Source organism: Anoplopoma fimbria, chromosome 19 (assembly GCF_027596085.1).
Source record: "Anoplopoma fimbria isolate UVic2021 breed Golden Eagle Sablefish chromosome 19, Afim_UVic_2022, whole genome shotgun sequence".
NCBI lineage: Eukaryota > Metazoa > Chordata > Actinopteri > Perciformes > Anoplopomatidae > Anoplopoma > Anoplopoma fimbria.
In genome coordinates, this window is record NC_072467.1 from 21,934,967 (window position 1) to 21,958,924 (window position 23,958).

The 23,958-nt window shown below is 38.7% G+C and overlaps 1 protein-coding gene and 1 pseudogene across 1 annotated transcript; one reads left to right on the forward strand and one right to left on the reverse strand.

Annotated features, from left to right (window-relative positions):
- Positions 1–1,637: 1,637 nt before the first annotated feature.
- Positions 1,638–13,113, reverse strand: LOC129108830 (forkhead box protein P2-like; annotated as a pseudogene).
- Positions 13,114–17,106: 3,993 nt separating this feature from the next.
- Positions 17,107–23,130, forward strand: LOC129108639 (protein phosphatase 1 regulatory subunit 3A-like). Its single transcript, XM_054620514.1, is given in 6 exon segments — positions 17,107–17,138; positions 17,140–18,000; positions 18,554–18,621; positions 18,734–18,831; positions 19,557–20,744; positions 20,811–23,130. Coding segments are annotated over 6 exon segments (4,176 nt in total). The 3' UTR covers positions 22,740–23,130.
- The last annotated feature ends 828 nt before the right edge of the window (positions 23,131–23,958 follow it).

A 23,958-nucleotide genomic window follows, 5' to 3' on the forward strand; every position in this document is an offset into this window, starting at 1 on the left:
AAAATGTCATCTAATAGGCTGACAGCGAATCAAAGGGAGCCCTGAGAGGCAACAGCAAACTTAAAGCTAACTGGTTATCAGCAAAGACAATTACTGACATTAGTCAAAACAGGGAGCTGAAGAAATGGGAGGCCTTTGTTCTGTGTTTGGTAGTGAAGTCTAGAGACTCACTTCATGGTGCTCATCAGTGGAGGAGACGGCGTGATGGCATTGTTTATACATTCATTTTATTATTTTAGCATTTTACATGATGATGTGATGAAAAGAAGAATAAAGTAAATTCATTTTTTCAGTGATCATCAAAAGACAAACAATAAATATTTGCATTTTGAGTGTTGAAAAATGATCGGTTCAAAAACAACAATCTGCTGTTTATATAGTATTGTATCATTATTATTTTTAGTAGGTATTTTAGAGTATGGCACCTTTAATGCATAGCAATTTTACTGTCCTCAAATGCGACACAACAATCATTGTTTTCACAGCAACTACATAAACGCATTGCTAAATAAACAATAAATTGCATATTGCATCAATATTGTGGAGGATTTTCATTCCAGTGAATATTTAATGTATGTCAATAAAATTTGAATTATATTATTATCTTATTCCCTTTAGAATTAGAAAATAATTGCAACATGACCTTGCTACTGATCCAAAAAATACCCCAATTTATTATCCTATTTATTTGTCTGTAAATTTAAATTACTCATCTACACTCTCACAGGTGCAAACATGCTAAGCTAGTGGCAGCGTTGGTGTGTGCTATAAGTATACTGGTGCGTAACAAAGCACAACATTTAACTTCGGTCTGAACACAAATGTTGTTTTTTCAACAGCATTTAATCAAAGGTGTGACAATGATCAAATAAACAGCATTCATTTACAAACACTTAACATTAACATATATTTATTACATTGCTATCAGACACTTAAGACATATAAATACAGACACATTTTATAAATACAGATAGTTGTATGTGCACAGTATCTATTGTAAATACTCAAAATGTTATAAAAAAGGAATGTGTGTAATCTTTATTTCAGTGAAAACAGCTCTGTGTTTAATACATAAGCTACACACAGAGAAAAACGTAAAACACACGAGATGTAGGGACTTTACTTACTTTGAACATTGATAAATCACATTTCAACCGGCTAATGTACACAGACAACAGAGAGACTGCAACAAATATTTCATCAACAGAAAAACCCTCACCACAAAACATCCTCTCTTTGCTGTAACGTAGCACTCACATTCACCCTGTGCTATTTATTTGAGCTAACAAAATAAACAAACAACACATTCACTTTCTACGTCATATTATAGCAAATATGTCTGTACTTTGTCCTTTGGAATGTATCAATTCAATTTTCATGGTGAATTTCCTCCAGACTATCAGATCCTAACTCTATTTTTAACTGTGTACATTCTCCTTTAATTTTGACTTTCATGCTTGTCATGATCCATTTTTTTGGGACATATCTCCTTTAATTTTTTTTTTTATAATTTTCTTATCTGGATAGATCAAATTTGAGCAACTGTACGGCTTTAAATACAATGAATCTCATATTTAATTGTTAGAACTTTTAGCCATTTCATCACAACTTTGAACTATAGATTTAAAGAGTTTTTTCAAAAGCTCTAGCTGATCAGAAAAGCAGAAAATAATCAATAAATAGGCCAACACAAAAACTATAGGTGGCACTATATTCTACTTACTTTTCTTCAAGATTTAAATGTTCAAAGAAAAAAAGAAGACTGCTGTGTATGAATATATGAACCATATATTTAACCACAATTCGGAATATGACCATTTTGTTGTGTATTTGATCAAATATTGACGTCATGGTGAGAATTTCAGGCGGCCTGGATCAACACACTGAAGATTAACATGACGTTTAGATGGTATAATATTTAAACTGTGGTATACATCCCTGAATGTTCAAAGAAGGATTACTTTACTAGTTTTCAACTGATTATTTGTAGTCTGAAGCCCTCTCTTGTCATTCAAGGTCATACAAATGCTCTTCGTCATCTTCAGTCATGTCGTGCTGCAGACCGATTGGTTTTACTGTCGGCATCAGTGATTCTTGGTCCTCATGATTCAACACTTCGTCTTTAAGGTAAAGAGACCTGCAGGGGTTTGAAAAACAAAGACATTTTGATCAATTATTACAGCACAGTTATTATATAGATTTTTGGAGTTCACATTAATTAAAACCCACTGCTGGACTTACACTGTAGAGAAGTTTTGTTTACTGTGGCTGTTGCTGTTTGTTGCGTTGCTCTTCTGTATTTGTCTCCTAGAGTTTCTGCTGATACACTCCTTCTTGTATCCTGTCAGTGATGCCTCAGCCACTGCCGTCTACAAAGAAGAAGAAGAAGAAGAAAAATCTAAACTCGACTCGACCAGTTCAAGGCTCTAATCAGGAAGGTGTACTTGACCACATCCTCTCACCTGTAAACTGGCATTCAGAACGCTCCCAAAATCAAGGTTGGAGGACACGTCTTTCATCAGCAACGGGCTCCTGTGGAATAACAAAGGTAACAGAATTTAGAAATGGACACAATCTGTGTTTAATTCATGGCAAGCAAATCAATACCTTGTAAATATTAAACAAGCCACAACGTGATTAACAGCAATAGTTAGAGGCAAGGTCGCATAAACAGTCAGGAAGAGCCTTCAACGAGAACTCTGAAACTGTCATCTGTCATATTTATCATTCATTAACTGATGTCTATTAAGGAAAACATACTAATGCATTACTAATAAGAAAACTGTTATGATATAGGAGAACCCAGTACAGCGCTGTACAAAAGACTATATAGTGTGTCAATATTTACTTGATGGTTTTATTCAAGAAAAAAGATCTAATAAAATAGACGATTGTTTTTTTATCCAGTCTTAATCTTGATCTTAATCATGATCTGCTTTATATCTCACAACAATAGGAAATGCAAGTATTTGCATTTAGGATTTGTTACTGAGCCTACACTCCACTAAATATTAGCGTACATGTATACACACTGCTGTGATTCTACTTGAATATTGAAGCAAAATTAGGAAACCCATGAGTTTCTTCCCTTCTGCACGTTTTGCCAATGAAATAAACAATTATTGTCTTGGAAGGAAATTAAGAAATGTTTTAAATATAACTTTATTTGTCCTGAATTATATGCAGATACCTGATACCAAACCTGTGAGAAACAGGAAGTCGTGTACCGTACCCTGTGATCCTCTGGGATCTCCTCCTCTGGTATTCCACCTCGTCCACCGTCCACACCGCGCCCTTCACATTCTCCACACGCACAAAACACTTGTGCAGGCTCAGGTTGTGGCGCACTGCGTTCTGATCCAGAGAAAATCAGAGTGAAGGAGATATTACTGAATACATGCTGCCTAAATCAGGTATAACACACAACGGGATCACAGAGTTAATTATATGGTGGGGGGGGTGTGATACCTTCCAGGTGGCAGCGTTGCGTCTGAAATAAGCAAACGTCCGCGTGAACCAGTTGTATATCTCGTTCAGTGTTAGTTGCATGTCTGATGTTTCCATAATAGCCTGTAGATGGAGAGGAAATAAATAAAAAGCTGAAGCACATTACAGGATCAAATTAAAGAACTGACTTTTTCACTTCTCATCCAAGGAGGAAACTCAAAACTCTCATGCAGTCTTTTTATTTTTCTAATTCTATGAATAGACTGCCTTTTTTAGGATGAAAGGGTTTATTTTCATTATTTAGTAATATGCCTAAGTAGGATTAATCCATTATCCATTATTTGATGTTTGAGATGTCTGCTAATAATAATAATAATAATAATAATAATCAATCCTTTATTAGTCCCACAATGGGGAAATTATTTCTCTGCATTTAACCCATCCCGGAGGAGCAGTGGGCTGCAATGAAGCGCCCGGGGAGCAACTTGGGGTTAGGTGTCTTCAAGGACACCTCGGCATGTTGCCGGTAGAGGGGTTTGAACCACCAACCTTGTGGTTACGGGACAAGCGCTCTACCTCATGTGCCACAGCCCCCAATAAGGCTACATTGACCTATAAATCCCTTTTTCTTTGTTTGATATACACAAATATACTAAGTGTCCTATCACAGGCCACAAAGTGAGCCAGCAAATAATCATATTTAAGAATCTTTAAAATAAAGGGGATTCATTTTTGCTTGAAAAATTACTTAATTAACACAATGAATTGACTATAAAATAGGTTGCAAATTAATATTTTGTAAATGTTTTCAGCTGTAGACAGGTGATTCCATCAATTGAGCTCAACATGAACGTAGAAACACAGAACATAGAGCGGTTGTTTATCTCCTTGTTTACATTCTAGCAACCAGTATATACAAAATAGGAAACAAAAGTAGAAATCCCAAACAAAAAAACATCTGGATGCATCTAAATTGCACATTATAAAATGATTCTATAAAGTTATTTAAATTATATAAACATTTTACATCTATGACACCTATACAATGTTTAAAGTTAAGTCAGGAAAGAAATCCATTCCAATTCATAGAGCGTACCTGTCTTATCAGTGTTGCATATGTGAAAGGTGGTCTGATATCGGTGTTCTTGTAAAGCTCATACTCGTTTTCTGAAACAACACAAAACATAGTAAGTGTACAATGTCCTGTGAAGTGTTTATCTTCTATATGAACATATAAAGGACTCCAGTGTTTGGTTTACCTGATGACAGTGAGTAGACCAAAGGGTGATGGCGTCGTCTTATGGCCCCGGCACGCGATGTGTGAGCGGGTGATTCTTCTTCACACATCTGGGACGGAGTGCTGACGGGGGCCAGATGTTGTTGGGACACCTGGAGCGAGTCTGACGGACTCAGCGAGGGCAGGTTGTTGGTGGCAGCGACTGAGCCGAGCTGAGAGCGACACAAGAAGATGAGACAAGTTAACAAAAGGAGCAAGTGGAATCAAAAGACCGACAGGGAAACAAAAACAGAGTGGGAGATTTTTCAACAGACTGTAACAGAGCGATTTGATTCGCCTCCTCAGAGGTGATTCCACTAATATCGCAAGAAGGAGGAAGCCAATTATTGTTAATTATAGGGTGAAATTGTTTGGTGAGTGTTTTGATTAGGGTGCAATATTTGCAAGATTAACATCTGATTAGCTTCCACATTATGAGAGCATGTCTGCTGTCTGAAAACACAATGGCAGCCATCTGGTGCCAACAGCTGGGCATCGAAAGAAAGAGCTCGGGACTCACAACATGCAGACAATAAGAAAGGAGATCTCAACAAAGGAAAAGTGGAAAAGTATTTTTGGAGCTAAGGTAAAAAGGCATAAATTATGGAACTTTTTCAAGAAATGCATTTGTAATCTGATCTGGCATCATTTTTCTGACCAGGTTCAAATATATCTGATGCAGGTGTATCCCTTTGCTATGTTTTTTTGTTTCTATGAAAGTCCCAACATATCTTTCTACTCATCCAACTGTAAACGTCTACCAGGGTCAATTACAGGTTTGGTGATATCTTCATCAGTGCTACAGAAGACATTTGCAACTTTCACTCTCAACCCCCTCATTTTTCAGCTTTGCTTACAGCTCCAAAATGCTGCACAGTTTTCGGCTCATTTACTTTGTCTCTGTTGTTCACACAGCTATAACTGCACTCTATCTACCTGAAGACCGCGTGGGTCAGCGGCCGTATCATATTGTGGCAGCTGTAGGCTCACGGGTGCAGAGATCGACTGAGATTCTAAAGATGGCAGATGCAGGTGAGCCATCATCGCTCGCAGACGCTCCCGTTCTTTGCGGAGCTGTTAGAGGAGATGAAGGGAGAGAGGGGAAGAAATCAAGAGTGGACGGTGTCGCTTCAAAATCACTCAACACAGATTGTTGAAATGGAACGCTGTGAACCAAACACATTTTTTTGGCAAAGTACATTTTCTTGCAGGGTCAAACATCAGAAAGGAAGTGATGTTGGCAGAAACTTACATGAATATTTATCATGAGCAGACCAAAAATGCCTGAATACAGTTCATTTTATAGACTTATATTGGGGCTGTGGCATAGTGGAGAGCAAGGTAGTTCTCCAATCAGAGGGTCGGTGGTTCGATACCCGGCTTTGGCAGTCGATGTGTCCTTGGGCAAGACACTTAACCCCAAGTTGCTCCCGAAGGCTTGCCATCGGTGTGGACTGGATGTTGCATGAATGTTAGTTAGAGTCTGATGGTGGCACCTTGCATGGTAGCCTGTCATCAGTGTGTGAATGTGTGAATGATATGTAATATACTACTGATTGTAAGTCGCTTTGGATAAAAGCGTTTGCTAAATGACTGTAATGTAATATTGCCTCTGTAAATATCATTAGTGATATTTTTTTTATCAATAAAAACTAATCAGAAAATGTCAATATAAATCTGTGCTCTGACCCAAACAGCACAGGACAGGTTTGCATGGAGCAGCAGCTCTAGCTTTTGTACTTCCAGGACTCACCTGAAGCTCAAGTTGCTGAACCACCTGCATCTGGACTCTGCACTGTGCTGTACTTCTGTCATCCAGAGTGTGCTCGCTGCCAATGTGCCTGAAACACACAGCGGGGCGTAAAAAGAAATACTCCACTGAAAATGTGTCTATTGAGAATCAAATACTCTGAAAAGTCTTGAAGCTTTGCAGAGTTGGCAGCTAAAGTCAGTTTGGATTAACAGCAGCTGCAATGATTTCCAAGAGTCATGGTAAAAAATGTGTCAAAATCTATCTTCATTGAAACCACACACGCAGAAATTAATTTCATTATATCTTCTTGGCTAAATGAGGATTGTATTGAAGAATACTGAACATATGCATAAACAGCAGAGACATGGATGATGCTCAAGTGGTTTTAAAGGTTTCTATGGATGTTTTGATATGACAAGTTTTGTTTTTTTGTCTTTTATTCCCCATTGTGAATACATTGTAAATGCAGTGAATCCAAGCTGAGTTACTTTTTAGCCCCAGTGTATGGCTCTCATATCTTTTCTTTACTTCTAAGACACTGAGATAAGCATCAGTTTATATGAAAGATAAATCCCTAGCGAGAAAAAATTATTAACAACAATTTTTAAAAGTATGTCCAGAATCCTCAACTATTCTTCTGTCCATTTGGATAAAATAATACTCCATCTTCTGCTCTATGAAAACTCTTTTTATCCTGTTTCTTATAATTCCGTTTACAAAATGTCCTATGCAGATGAAGGTGGAAGCATTGGAATGACATTTGTCATGAAGTTAAAGAATGTTATTTTCATTTATATTTTATCCCTTTTTTAATTGTTTCTTTACATTATTTTTCTATTTTAACACACAATGTTATGTTTATATTTTTCTTGTTTTGTATGAAATTAGCGAATGTAATTTTTGAACTACCTGGTTTAATATTTTTATGAATGTGCCATGGACAGAACTTTTTTTTATCCAGATGTTTAGAAGAGTTCGTGATTACTCAGAAAATACCTTATCTGTCCACCAGAGATGCATCTTTCAGAAAAATGGATGCACAGCTCTGTGACTTAAATGTAATGATAAAAATGGGGCTACAAACATGTGGGTGCAACCTTTTAAGCCTACAGGTGTATTTGATACAGAAAGATTTCCACTGGAGTATTCTTTTAAATCATAAACAGGACCATGGAAAGAGTCAGTCAGAAAGCATTAGGATTAAAAATGAAAACCTACTTGATGAACTGGCTGAAGTTTTCACACAGCGACTCACATCCGGGCCAATTACACACACCGTGAGCGTAGAGAGTGTGTGTGGCAGCGCGATCAGCTTTGACAGCACTAGAGTGAAAGTATTGTCAGTATTTTAAAAAACACAGCCGCCAGACAACAGCAAAAGGAGCAAAGCAGCTGTTAAAAAAAACAGATATAAAAGTGTTTTCTTTTCTTTTTCAGGTGGCAGAAAATGACAGAGAAAGGTGGAGGGGAGCAAGTGGAAAACAAATGGAGAACTATTTACTTTTGATTTAGGACATGTATTCATGTAAACTTTTTCTTTGCTTCACCACGCAAACAAACAAGACAAAATATAACGTCCCGAGGGGAATTAGTCTTGCTGCAAAAGCAAACAGCTCATCACCCGCTCCTTGAGAGAAAGAATGACAGGTCTTTGATGTTTAGAAAGAAGCAGCGTCGTCTCAGTTCTCAAAATCAGGTTACAGCACCAACAGACGGATCATACCATTCTGCCCTGTGAGGAGAAGAAGACTGCTGGTCACCGGTCGGCCTCCCTGTGACTTTTGTCGACCCCATGTTGTTAGCAGAAGAGTCTTGATTGCCCTTTAATGTGGTTTTATCTTCACTTATTCCATTTGTGAGCTCTTTCCATATCTGCTGCATCTCCGCAGGGCTGAAACCAGCTAAAATATACAAAAAAAACATACAGTATTGTAAATGTAGTGTTTTTCATGTTGATTAAGAAAACTGCAACGATAATGGATGATTTATTATCTATACAATATACATTAGAGCCAACGGAGTGGCATGTTTTTCTAGAATTATATTTACTTTATAATGAGTGTTTTTGTGCTGTTCACACCTCCACTTTTTCATCTCTGCTGAAAATTCACACAGCTTCTACTTATTCACACCTCAAAGCTTGAGGGCAGAAACAGGTAGAGCAACTCTTTATAATGACCTCGTGTTACCTCCTCACTGTTATCCAGGAATAATTATCACAGCTTGAAAATGAGCAGGGATCAATATTTCTACTTTTAGGTTTCACTTTCATCATCGTCTCTTTTGAGTTTAGTGCAGTTATGTAACAGAACGTAAAATCGACAAGAAACTAATCTTCCTGTGTGGAGGTCTCTGTGACAAAATCGTATCAGACTCATGTCCATGTTTGTCTATTTTTGTGTCCTGATAATATGATGCAACCTCACTGTCAACTTTAACCTCAAATGACAACACTAAAAATACAGATCTGCACAGAAAATTGAAACACAGTGAATAAAGCAGCTGACATCACTATTGCTTTCAGACAAAGCTACTGAGGGAGAAGAAACATAGTGACCTGGAGAGAGGGCTGGAGAGGACAGGACTGGTCTCTGCAACCGGAGGAGCTGCTGCTGCTGCTGCTGGAGCTGGAGGAGCTGCTGGAACACAAGCTGCTGTGCAGGAAGCTGGAGGACGGAGGGAGACAATTTCACAGAAGGGTGAGGTAGTATGATGTAAAACTCTGCGCACACTTGCTTTTCTCTTGGCAGTTGTCTAGGTTTTAATCCTGGGCTAAAATCAGTGGCATGTACTGCATCTGTAAATGCATCCTTGAACAATTACTTCGCTTTGGATAGAAAGCATTGTTCTCAAATCTAAAAAAAACAAAACTGTCAAAGCAAATAAACATGTGATCTAGACTGGAGATTTCTAAAAGATCCCCTACCTTCCTATGTTAAAATTATTTGTGTCACTTTCAGGACATTTACACCATTTGATTGATCTTACTCAAAAGAGCCTTTATGCCAAGATTGTATGTAAACTTTTGCAAAACCAGTCGAACAAACTGAAAGAATAAATACTATAAAATACTAATAAATAAATAAGTAACTACTTACCTCTTTGACTTTCTTGCTTGGCTTTTGTTGAAGCAGCTGCAGGTGAATCTGTTGTTGTTGCTTCTTGTAAAACTCTTTCAGATGTTGCTAGAAAAACAGAGATGGACCCTTTTTATAACATTATAATTATTATAGACATTTTGCATATTCTCAAACAATTTACAGTGAAGTACGTGAAACAGTACAAATACGAATTACCAACGGTAAAAATATTTCTGCATCCCCTGATTTTTTTCTGTTGTTGACTACCACCAACAATGAGTGGATATTACTATTATTTGTATTTAAAGATGGGACAGGGACAAGAAAGACAAGTAAAAATGTGAAAAAGTCAATATCAATAAATTGAACTTGGCTAAATAGCTAATGTAAATAGAACCAAAACACATATGAAAACATTACCATATTTTATTTGTTCAGTTTAATTTTGCCCTGGCACACCAGTTTGCCTAGGCAGACTAAGTTAGGTAACAAAGCTAACATTGCTCACTGAATGCTATCTGTCAAGTAGCTGCTATCTTTGGAGGGTTAACGGCCAATGCTAGCGAGACTAACTAACTGATGTTGTAGAAACATTAACCAAAATACCAAACTTTATAACTGAATTGCTTAGGTGTGAGTTAGAAATTCTTGCTTAATGCCAAAAAAATAACACATTTCTGGTAAGAGTTTTTCATTTTTGTGTTAGTCAGCTAGTTTTCTTGATTGTAATATGAAAATTGTTACGGTTTGAACTTGAACTAGTTTCATCTTAAAATAATACAAATAAATAAGTTAACTAGCTAATCAACACATATTAACATTTTATACTATCCACACCTTTTGTTACAATAGTTTCAGTCCAATAATTATTTGTATACAAGAAAAAACACCACAGTGCAGTGTATTATTATTATTATTATTATTATTATTATTATTATTATTATTATTATTATTATTATTATTATTATTATTGTAAGTTATCTATATTAGTATTGCATAAATACCTGCTGTAGCAGAAGGGCTTGTTGCTTCTGGTGGATCAGAGCCTGCAGCTGGTTGGGGGAAAGCAGCTGCTGCATCTGCTGAGGAGCCATCATAGCCAGAAAAACCTTTGAGCAGAAGACAAAGAATGATTAAAGATGCAGAGTCTACAGAGTGAAGGCAAGAGGACGAGTGAGCGAAACAGAAGGCAAGTGTCAAGTGTTAAACAGTAATAACCATCGAATAGGATTCTTTCCAATCCAATTACAAAACAGTGCTGTCAACCTTTGGTGAACATCATCATGCTGGATTGTGTCATTGACCGTGAATGAGATGGGAGATGACTGGCTGACCAGTTAATTAGCAACACAATTACACGCTTGTTTTGACTCCTAATAGAAGTGTACGGGTATTAATGAAGGCAAACACTCACAGAATAATAACTGATCTGCACTGTTACTGATTGAGAGACAAATAACAGAGTGGCTGTATCCTTTTGTATTCAAACAGGGGCCACAGCAATTGCCATGAATGCATTAAGAAACAACACTTACAAATTCAACATGTATTACAAACACTGCAAAAACAATACTAATGCTGTCAATTGATTGCTGGGGAAAATAAAATGTATTGTTTGAACAATATGTTGGTTTTTTTCCTAGATATAAAATGACACTTGCTGTATACAGACATGTGTAAAGGCTGTGACTAGGTTTCTGTGATGCCTTTTGTCTATATTGCAGTTATATCTTAGCGACTTGCAGGGTGTAATGAAAGAGGAACGCCTCAGGGAGCTCAAACTTGTCATATTTGTCGTCAGATAGTACCTATTGAGTTTCAACCAGACTGATAAAATAACTAGAAAGTTAAGAAACAGTGGAAATGAGATGCCGGATTCACACTTTGGCGTAAACGTGCATTTATTTTAGTCATTTCTATTTTGGTTTTATTTTACAATAGTCGACTAATTGATAAGTCTATTGTCAAAATTGTCAATTTAAAATACTTTTACATTTACAGCATTTACAGCCTCTTAAAAGTGAGGATTTGCTGCTTTTTTTGTTTGAATTCAATATATTTTTTGACTCATTGAACCAGAGACAGTGACAGAAAAAATCATACAAAAGAACTGGAAAGAGAAATTTGTGGTGGAGTAGGCAGAACATGTGCAGCATTTATTTGACTGTATGCAGTATTTAAATACACAAAGAGAGGTTATCTTAATGTGCCAAAATTCACAAAACCAAACTTACTGAACTCACCTAACTAGCTTAATAAACAATTCATGTAACTAATTAACAACGTGCACCAGCCAATAAACCTAGTGTGTCTAAAAATACCATCCGTTTCTAAAAATGCACAGGGTACTATAACGTACCTAATGTCCTTAACCACCACATACTTATTTAATTCTCCAACGATTTAGTGAGACAAAACAAGCAGTTTAAAGATGTCACCTTGGGAATTATGACACTGTATTAATATATAATGAAAAAAAATTGTTAGTTGCCCAGTCCAACACTTTTTTTGTCTCTACTGAATCTTCTTGTGTATGTAGTTTTAAAGAAGGTGCTGACATACAGCTGTCTTCATTATCATGCTTTACAAATCACTGGAAAACCATTAGTGGTGGGGAGATTGGATGCTACAGTTAGAAAAGAAATACATCACAGAGGTAGGTCCTTCTCTTTCATTAAAAGAGAAAACCAGTCTTCAGTGTTAATTGTCTTCATTTGTGACATTTTGCAGAGTTTGCGGGTTGAAAAAATTTCATATCAAAAGCCATTATTATGTTTTGAAGGTTGAAATCCCACTCTCTTGCAGACAGGTAGCGTTGAATCTGCGGCGTTATGACATTTTCACATTCAATATGCTTGCTGGAAATTACAAAAAAAAATAGCATGTTTAAAAATTCTGCTCACAGGTTTGCAGACAATTCTAGTAGACCCTTTACAATGGACAGCGCCAATGTTTTTTGTGGGGTCACAAGGTGTGTGTGTTGTACAGGTTTAGAAAGTGAATTAAGAGAAAAGAGCACAGCAAAACTGACGAGATGAGGGAACAGACTGAAGGAAATGGCGGTGACCAGGTGTTCATTATCTTGTTGTTTCACTGATCCCCATAGATTAAGATTCCCAGAGACGGAATCACAACAGGCAACCATAAAATTGTGTCGGGTCATGCTTATTTGCCTTTCACTTGCATCTGTTTGGCCCAATGTCTGTGGACAATTATTCCTCCCTGACTCTGACTCACAGACTAATAATGAAGGAAAAACAAAGTTCTGCGTGTCAACTCCCAGCCTAGATCAGATCTCATATGAAATCCTGTCCACTGTCAACAGATCTGCAGGCTCCAAGTTTGGTGTCCTGTCAGAAGACGTCCAATATGGAGCCGCCGTGTGGTTTTTCTCTTGACATCTGTTTGCCTAGGACTGTTCTATTTCCCGCTTGTGAAGAGGAGGACGAAGAGATGCTGGAAGAAGAGGAGGATGAGGGGGAGGTTGGGGAGAAGGAGGTGGATGAAGATACCTGCTTATGGTGGAGACTCTGCCAGCTTTCGGCACTCACTCCTCTGCAGGAGTCCCCATTAGCTACTCTCTCCCCTGCACCGATGTCTGTGTGACTGAGGAGGCTGCTGGCTGGGGTTTGACGGGCTGTCGGGGGACTGAGAGGAGACTCAGGCATTCCAGCTCAGGTCCTAAAAGAAAAACAGTCAACCCTAAATAAGCTTCAAGACTCAAACACTGCAAAAACAGTTCAGCATCGTTGCTAAATTACACCTTTGTGTGGCTTTGAGTTAAAGACACGGCAGGAAAAAAGATAATGAAGCATGGCTAATATGACTTACATAGAGAAGAAAATAAATAAAGTAAAGACTTTAATTTGCACAACTGCAGTTAACAATACAAGGCTTCAAATGTAATGCAATTCTATAGATGCAACTTACAAAATCAACGACTAGATGAAGTAAATAAATAAATAAAATGATTTCCATGTTGGGATTTTGTTGCGTGTGAGTGCAAACAGCAAAGCAGCATTAATATATCAGCATAGTTAATTCAAAATGCATATAAATAATTTTTGATATGTTGAACATGCATATGAAAGTTAAGGTACAGTATCACTTTCCTCAAATCAGTGTAATTTGACACATAATATAGTCAATAAATGTATTTGTGGTTTATTATTTGCAGGGGGTGAAGATCTAGGAAAGCATTTTCAAATTCAACTTTTTGCATGTCCTAACTTATCTCTGCAGTACATGAAGAAGTGGTAAAAAAAGATCCTACATATGTAAGCAAATGAGCTTTAAAATACAGCCTACAACTGAGCACAGATAAGAGTTTACTTAAAGTATTAACTCCTAAAACACACACAAAGTAAATTCTCTACAAAGCTCTCTGACTCCTCTATTTCTGTCAGAATTCCATTAAAGCTACATACCTTGAAGGCGAATTGTCGAATTTAGAGCAGCCAGGCAGAGTTGATGTCTCCAAGTCATGCAGTTTGAAGTGAGGATGGGAGAGATCTGATGGAGTTGTGTGTCTACCTGAGGGGGAGGAGTCACAGTGTCTGTCAGTGAATTAGACAGTGAGAATAGCTGTTGATTACCAGGATGTGCAAAACAGAAAAAATCAGCTTGAGCTATAAATCATTTTTATTGTAGGCTTTGCAGTTTACCTGCTGTGTGTCTTCACATTTAGATTAGATGATTTGTTTTCAGCATTTGCAAAAAAGGTCCTCTAGATTTTGCATAATCAATAAATATCAAGTCTATTGCAATAAATAACATATAGTAAAAAAAATGATGTTGTGCTTTTCAGTTGCCTATTTTGCAGCCATCTCTTTTATTTGTTGATATTCATAGACATACACAATCCAATAAAATAAATAAGTTCCTCAAAACAAGCATAATTTATTGTCTTTCATGATTAAAACAAATGTTTCTCTTTGAGAAAAGACAAGTATAGTTGTCTGTGACTTTATTTAGATATGCATCAACAACGAAAAGAACTCTGCAGCCACACAACTGTCAAAGTGTTATCAAAGAGCTATTTACAGTAGTGTCGGCACTTTCATTTGAATAGCACATCAGTACATCTGTTAAAAATAAATAAAGTGTTTTAATTTTGGCTGATGATAAATGCAGTGTACCCTGTTGTGTAAAACTTCAATACACCTGCACTGACAAACAACTTAAATTACTCTAAACTTTGTATTCAACATTTCTGCAGTCATGTCTTCATATTTTTATTCATTTCTGTCAAGTGTTTTCATTCTGTTTTACTATTTCATCTCTTATGCTTACCTTCTTTTTCTAAGCATACCATCTTTTTTTTGTCTTTATTTCAAAATATATTTTACAGATTGCAAGTACATCATAAAGGAAGATGATAAGGACCTATAAGGCCAGGCTGCATATAGCATCAGGAGAAATTATACTTTGGTGAGACATGAGGGACATAAAGGTAAAGAACAAAGAATATATTATTTTATATTTTTTCAAGCGCACACAATGTTAAGCGTTTCTCTCTTGTCATGGAATAAGAATGAAAACATAACACGGAATAGCTATGAAATTACACAACAATAACATCCCACATGTTAAAGGTGCAGCTATTTACACCATGTAAAGGTGGAGTAGTGGTGTAAATTAAGATATGATAGAGCAATTAAAGATTGAAATGTAGATATTGTTACCAAGGTAACTTTCTGCCACCTACTGGATTAGTATTTACCTGCCCTCCAGTTTTTATTGGAAGACAAAAGTAATGTAAATGTCTTCTGTATCGTCAGAAAAATGGGTAAAAAAAACCCTTTCCATGTTGTGTCCTTGTTTCTACTTTTCATTATGCTGCTTTAAGGCAATTTCAGGGATGAAATAAAAAGTTGACCTTCAAAGGTAAAGGTCTTATCAACTCCCTGATGGCTGGAGACAAACACCAGCAGCCAGATAACCTGAGCTCTTGCAGTGGTGGTGTCCTGAACCTGCTGTCATGTGACTCTTTCATGCCATCCAGTTCTGGGTCATTCAACTCAAAGCAGTGCAGACTGGAGGGCATGGGTTGACTGCCTTGCCGTCTCCTAAGCTGTAGCTTTATACGAGTCGGGTAGCCTCTCTGGAAAATAGTAACGTCTCATCCAGCTGGAGGATTGTACCCAGGCCGCACTGACCCTCCAAGGCTGATAGCGTGGTGAGGTCCAGTCCAACAAACTCATCTGATACCTTCCTTTGTTCCTGCACAAGGCATTGTGGCTCCACATAACCCAAAGATCTGCTCTAACAGAACCTGCACAGGAAGCAGCTGGTCTCCATCCAAAGCAAACACCCCAATAATGGCCCCGACCGTCCTCTCAGCAGCTCACCTTCACAAAGCAGTCGTTCACTGACAAGTTGTGCCGCACGCTGTTCTTCTAGACCAGACCACGCCTCCCGAGGTAAGGGAACCGCTCCTCCATTAGTCAGTAGATGGACAATAGGCTGAGTTTCTGGGACGGGGAGGACAGGAGGACTTTGGCAGTCAGGGCAATGAAGGTGAGTGAAGGCTTTGAGAAGAGCTATGTGTCCTCAGAAGAGGGATTGCCTGAGGAGCTGATGGTGTTATGTAGAGGATGAGATGGGTTGTTGAGGACGCTCTTATAGCTACTTACAGCTATTGCAGCCGTTTCTTGTTCAATAATTTCTCTGCTGCTCTCTTCTGTTGTAAATGTATATCTGAAGTCACATCCCACTTTTTCTTCTTCCATGTATGAAGTTTCTAAGATTTATTCGTTGTTTATTCTATTTCCTGGCATTAACGATATTGAAGTATCCCGTCCGTATCAGATCCCACATCCTCTGACAAAATGCTGGACAAAACTATAATCTTCCAGACAGCCTTTGCATGCTTTTATACTGTTCATAACCAATTCAGGACGGGTTCACAGTCTTGCGTTGAGACACAACACTCTTACTCACTGTGAAACTATGTATGTTATTTGCACAGTAAGATTAAGGACTAAACGCTTTGGTCATGGCTGGAGCTGGACACGGCACTTTGTCACAGCTGTGAGATAAACACAGGAAATAGTACAAACACAGGATCAATCTTATGGGATAAACAGATAAAATAATGAGCTTATGTGGAATGGTTGTTTCTTTTATCTATCAGGCTTTCACAGTTATTGCACCACCAGAGAGTAAAGGATTGTTCACTGGAAATTATTTTGGAGGCCTAAACAATATGCACAGGCCATTTTATTCTGTTTCAGACCTCATGTGACCCATTTTGGGCCAAAAGCAACAAAACAAATAATAGCTGCCGTGGTAAATCCCATGCTTGTCAAACAAATAGCTTTACAACTCTCCAGGGAGACTTTACAATTACATAAGAACAATGTCCAAAAAACGTTTCGGTTTTGGAACTGTTTTGCTGTAAGATAATTACATGATTTCAATCCATATCGGAGATTATATCACACAAACTCTCTTCTTCAAAGAGGCAAGAGGATGATATTTTCCCCCTTAGACTACTGTACATAGTTTAAGTCCCCTCTGGCCTATTTATAGTGTTGGCCCTTGCAACAATGTCATCTGTAACTCGACTCCATCTGTTAAGTCATGTTGAATGTCAGTTGCCAGAAGCAGAAGCACTGCAGTTCACTTCCCGCTGACTCTCCTACAGGGAGCCCAATGGAGTTTGTGGGACAACCAGGACCTTCTGGGGCCTGTAACCTCTTAGGAGTGCCGGCCCTCAGCCCCCTAGAAGTGGACGACGACGATGAGTGCGATTTGGTGATCGGCATCAGGCCCAAATCTTCTCCTCTCCCTCGGAGAAGGAGCTGTGAAAGTGACGACGACTCGGAGCCTGAGCCGCCCCAGTCTGGCTCCAGGAGAGTGTCCTTTGCAGACGCCAAGGGCCTCAGTTTGGTGCAAGTGAAGAAGTTTGACACTTGGGATGTACCCAATCTGCCAGAATTTGACGCTTCTGAGGGCGCAGGTAAAGATGCAGAGGCATACTTCCTATCTCCTCTCACTTTCTCCCTTCCGTTGTCTACTGAGGAGCTGTTGGTCAGAGTCCGGGAGCAGAAAGTGGAACTGGAGACCGTCGAGTTAGTTCCGGGGACCACGATACTGAAAGGTGTGATCCGTGTCCTCAACGTCTCCTTCGATAAAGCGGTATACGTCCGAACCACTTTGGACACCTGGACGACCCACTTTGACCTGCTGACAGAGTACATGCCCGGTTCCAGTGACAGTTTGACGGACCGCTTCTCGTTTAGGCTCACCCTAGTGCCCCCGTTTGAAGAGCAGGGAGCCAGAGTTGACTTTTGTCTGCGTTATGAGACTCCAGTTGGCACATTCTGGGCCAACAATAACAACAGGAACTACGTGCTGCTCTGTCACCAGAGAATGAAAGACAGGAAAGAAACGCCACTGAAGGAAAGAGTGAACAAAAAAAGCTGCCTTAAGACTGTCAGGTGAGGATATAAAGTGTTTCACTGATAAGGATTTTTAAAGCTCAATACCAATGATTTTTTTAGACACATTCAATGTATTTGATTACGACAATGTCCATCATGCCTAAAATGGGAGACAATTCTGCATGATTCTGCCATACAATTAGAAAAAATATTGGCTACTGCCTTAACTGATATAGTAGCCTGACTGATTGTTCCCATTACTGTTAAATGAAAGATTTAACTTTTACGAGCCTTAAGGTTCATCTAGGTGTAGACTATGTGAGTTCTGTGTTTTCTTTAAGTTTGAACAGGTATAAAGATCCTTTATAATATTGCTGAATAATATGTGGTGAGGTGCAGGGGATGTGCAACCAATCCAGGCTTTTTGTGAATGAAAAGTACAGACAAAGATTTAAAAAAATCCAATATAGATCACATCTTGCAAAACTATTTGAAATGTTCTTTTTTAAACAAAAGGATGACAGTATCTCAACATTGCCGCCTTATGTGGTTTGTTATTTGGTGATTGTCACATAAAAGTCTGACTGATCAATATTTCATTGATTCACAGTCAGAGCTTCTCCGCTGAGGAAAACAATTCTACAACGGAAGCTCCATCTCAGGAAATGATTTCAACAGGTGAATATTTATTTAGCTGATTGTGAAATTAAGAAAACAATTGTGGACTTTAAAAAGACACGGCTGTAATAGTCCAGCCTCAATATAAATTGAAATGCCTCTTTTTCTCCAGATGTCACAGAGCATGGAGATACAGCGGACACTGTGAAAGCCAAGCAAATCTCTGATGGACAGTCAGGAACTTCAGAGGAGGATCGACAGAAATTACTGGCGAGTAAAAAGAAAACCACAAATACTTCACATTTATAAAATACTTCAGTTTCTTTCCTTTCTTGGCACATATAGCCCAAGTTCAGTTTACTGATACATTTTATTATTTGCCTTTTGACTTGCGAGCCGAATATCCAGACTTTAAATCCGATTCAATAAATTTGTGTTTGCAAATCAATTGTATTTGCAGGTTAAGTTGGAAGTATATGTATAAGTTATAGTCGCTGAAGAGGGACTGAGATCTAATTGTTCTGAAATCCTAAATCCTTCTTCTCAAACAACAATTTCTTTTTTTTTATTAAATCAATCTCTTATTTTCAAACTTGATTTGACAGGTTTGGTGTATTATTGTTGATGAAAGCGAGCTTAGTGACAGAACAGTATGTCTAGTAGGTGCAGGAGGAACAGAAAACTTTACATGACCCCATGTGCACTTTCTGAGAGAATATCACATGACCAGGACTTGAGTGGTACCAGAGAGACATAATTTACTCTGCACCTAAAGGACACAGTGTTTCATATTTCGTCACACAGGCTATTTTAATACTATTTTAATGTTTTATTCTTATGTATTTAATCAAAAGTGCAGTCATGGATATTATTTGATCCGAGCAGGTTTGTGTGTGAGATATAACTTTAAATGTCACCCCACTCCCATTTCTTAAAACAGCATAACTGTTGTGTGAGCAAACTGAAATGAATCTATCCCTGTTGTTGATGGACAGACCGAGAGCAGACAGAACTGCAGCCGAAGAAGTCGCAGAAAGGCTGCACGGGTGGCTCTGGTGAAGGACTACTTTTCTCTGAGAAACGGAGAAGCAGACGACACTGAAAGAGGTGAATCCCCTCCAAAAGAAAACCAGGCAGCTCAAGAAGAAACCCCAGAGCAAAAGCACTCAGATGTGCGATCATTTCCTGAGGGGGCCAGTAAATCAGAAGGTTCTCATTTTGTTTCTGAATCTCCGGAAACATGCAGCGAATCTCTCACTGATGTGCCACATGATACATCACACGCACACGACCACACGTCTGACAGCGAGACGGAGATATCTGAGAGCATCAATTTGGCTGACTCAGCAACATTAACAGGAGGGGAGAGAGCCACAGATATCCAAGACAACCCATCAAATGATGAGCCTGCTTCTGCAGAATGCCAAAATATCAACAAGTCTGTCTCAAAAGCTGAGGAAAGCAGTCAGAAGCAAAGCACGAGTAATGAATGTATCAGCAGCATTGCAGCTCAACCACCTGATATTTCAGAAAGGAGCGGTGAACACAGTGTTAGCCAGACCAACAGCTTCTCATTTGGGACCGTGGTGGCTCCGTTGTATCATCAGGTGTTTGGCAGAGTAGGAAATGAAAGTGGTTGGAGAAATCCAGTACAAGCTACTCTGCATGCTGGAGACTCAAGTTACCCTCGCTGTGAAAGAAGACAGACAAGCTGCAGTGTTAAAACAGATGCAAGAGGTAACCATGGCGAGGCTCAGGGACATGTGATTAAGAATTTAAAATGCTTAGTTACAAATAGTCCTCCTGTGGAAAAAGAAGAAACAAGTTTGAGCTTGAGAGCAAACAACATCCCGGACCATGCAGAAACTCTGCGGTATCCAGTTGATATTATACATTCAGACCAGAGACGAACAAATACATCTGAGGTTCCTAAAACTATTTCTGGAGACACAGTAGCACATTCACATACTGCAAACATTTTAAGTACAGATCTGTTGATTCCACAAAAACCCGCTGAGAGTTTACATCTCCAGGGAGAAGCGCAGGAAGACAATCTAACCCATGACCCCAAACTGCCTGAAAATACATACACACAAACTAAAACTGATCTAGATGACACACTTGCAGACAGTGAAACAGAAGAAGTCAAGTCATCACTTATGTCACTTCGACCTTCTAAGAATGTATCAGATCGTGTTATTGAGGAAACAGACCAAAAGTCCAGCGATAGTGCAGCAGACGACTGTAAGCTTGTACATGAATCAAACAAAGAGGATGACGTTTGCGAAACAGTAACTATAACATCAGCCACTGTAATTTCAGAGAAGGATAAAGCATTTAAAGCTTTACATGATTTAAATCCTAAACACATGAAAAATTCAGCTACGGAAGAAACTGAGATTAGCTACGTTTCTTGTTTTGAAATTTTGGAGGAAAAGGATGTCACAAGACCTCAGATATCTCTTGAAACTTATAATGTGGAAGAAGGAAATAAAGTGGTGAACAACCCGCTGAAAGAAGAAACAAAACAATCAGCAGAAGAAGAGATAATTGGTGAGGTAGCTGAGGCAACGACAAAAGCAACGATAACGAATCACATGCATGGTGACATGTCCGTGGAGCTCAAAGATGAAGACACACAAAACATAGAGCATCATGAAAAAGAAGCTGCTGTTGCACAACAGGAGGATTTGTGTTTCGCAGACACTACTGACGTAAACTGGGAAATGATGGTTGAAGAAGAGGAGAAAAACATATTAGCAGGTGAAGAGGAAAAAGAGGCAATGAGTTTAAAAACAGAGGGGAAAGACCAAAGACAATTGGAGGATGCAGGGAGAGAGACGGCATTAGAAAATAAAGATGCAACCGAGGTGGAAAAAGAGCACAAACTGGTTTGGGAGATCACAGCTGCAACAGAGAAAAAGAACGAGGCTGAGGATGCAGATGTTTCAGAGGGCAAGAAGAAGTTTGGAGAGGAAATTTGGGAGATTATGGCTGAAACAGATAGGGAAGAAGTTGCAAAAGAACTAGAAAATGTTCAAGGCACAAATGAAGCTGGAGAAGAAGATCTAGCTGAGGAGATTGAAGAGGAGAAAAGAGAGAAACAAGAGGAGACTGAGCTGGAGAAAGAAAAACTATTCGCAGAGGTAAATGAGGTCGATATTTTAAAGACAAATGTCCAAAATGAAGAGGAGATAGAAGAGGAGGAAGAAATGGAAATAGACCTGAGCGATGATGATGAAGCAGGTGTGGAGTGGGAGGATCAGGTAAAACCAAGGGAGGTAAATTTAGAAGAGGAGAATCCAGATTACAAGGAGGAAATTCTTGTTGAGACTGGAGAGTCAGAGATCATAGATGCAGAGTCAGAGAGCATGACGATAGAGGACTGGCCAAATGAAGCGGGCTGTTTTGAAGTAAGGTTAGACATTACACAAAACAAGGTCAGGGATTGTTCATCTGCTCCGGTGAACAATGTGCAGGACAAGAGAGTAATTGGCAGAGAAAATGGACACATCCCAACTGAAATGCATCTTTACGAAGAGGAAGATTTCCAAAGCAAGGAGCATCATACACATGACCTCACACAAGCTGCAGGAGATGAGAACGAATCACTTGTTGCAGACGGAAGTTCGTTCATTTTTACAGACGAACCTGAAAACGATCAAACAAGCGAGGACAGCGCTTCAGCAGAGTCCGACTCAGACGACGAGGTGGAGTTGTACATGCACTGCATCAGGGCCGTGCACGGCGGGGCTCAGGCCCAGACGGACAGGAACAAGGACACAGGTTTTGGTGCAGGAAAATTAAGGCCCTCTATAAGCAGAAGTAAATCGCTGCCCACACGAATGCCTTCCATCAGTGAGTCTCAGGATGAAGAACAACACCCGAACCGCCTTCTGGACAATCCTGAGGAAATGGAGAAAGCAGATGTTCAACCCACAGCGGCAGCAAGTGGACAGGAGAGCATTGATAGAAATGTTTCATGGTGGAAAGAGACTTTTTCCTGCAGCAATATCTCAAAAACATTGTTATACGCCACCTCGTTTGTGGTATTTTTAGTTGTGGCCTACCGTTATGATTTTCTTGCCTACTTTGGGCTCTACTTGATATCAGTGGTTTGGCTCTACTGTCAAGAAAAGAGGCCGCCAAAGCAACAAAAAAAAACAACAGAAGGTTGAAATAAACCTTAAACAGTAATACCATCATTTGATATTTCCCTTCATCTGAAGATATTTGAACAAGACCTATTGGTAAAGGTCTAAAAAGAAGAAGAAAAATATGCAACAGTGAATGACAATGGGCATTCATTTAAAGTAAATATGACACATATCAGAATAAATGCTGTATATTCCCTATGGGAGGATGCTAAATCTCTGTTGTCAAGAGTATGAACCAATTTTCTTTATGCTTTACTGTACATAAAACTGAGCATCGACAACAGAAAACAGGCGGACCATTGATGTGCAAATTAAACCAATCAGTGTGCCGTGTGTATGATAGCCACTTATAGATCACTGTGTTTGTGTAGCGTACATTTAGTTTTCATAAGTCTGGAATTAATAAATTGTACTCGACAAATAATTCAATGTGTACAATGGCTTTTTATTAGTGTTCACAGTAGTGTACAATGGCTTTTTATTAGTGTTCACAGTACTGACTAGTAGCCAGCTCAGAGTGCATAACATCATCTTAGTATTGCGCGATAGCATTCTAACATATTATTATGAGCACTAAACATAGAATTGGACAAATGAAATGAATGAATTATCACGGTGCATCCTGAGAGGAACATGATTGTGTCAAATTTATTGGCGTTAGTGCACTAGTCAGGGGTTCACCAAGGTCATTAGGAGCCGTATTCAAGGGACGATAAATGTCTGTACAAAATGTCATGGCAATATACCCCGTAGATATTAAGAGATATATTAGTCTGTGTGGCTAAAACTGGCTTAATGTATCAGTGAAGAAAAGTTCAGAGACTGAATTTGTCTTTGAATACGCATTACAGTTTTCTAAAATAAACCGGACTGCACTTGGATTTACTCACTAAAAAATAAACAGCATTGCTAATATTCTTGAAATAGCTTTTATTTGCTCTTAAAGTTACTGATAATCCAACCTATAGTCAGTGCTTTTCAAAAGAAGTATGAACGAAGTGAATTGTGACCTGACGGTTTGAATTCTTGTTTGTGTTTCCAGTGTGTTAAAATGTTCAGGAGTGGCATTCTGATCAAACCAGCTATCTTATTATCACCACTTATCAGTCTTAAAATATGTTTGGCTTCGAGCTGATCATAAGAGGTATTAACCTTTATTTTCACAGTGTTTGGATGTTATGTCCGGGGTTTTCAAAGTGTTGTCTGAGAAACAATATTTACGCTGGAACAAACAGCTCCT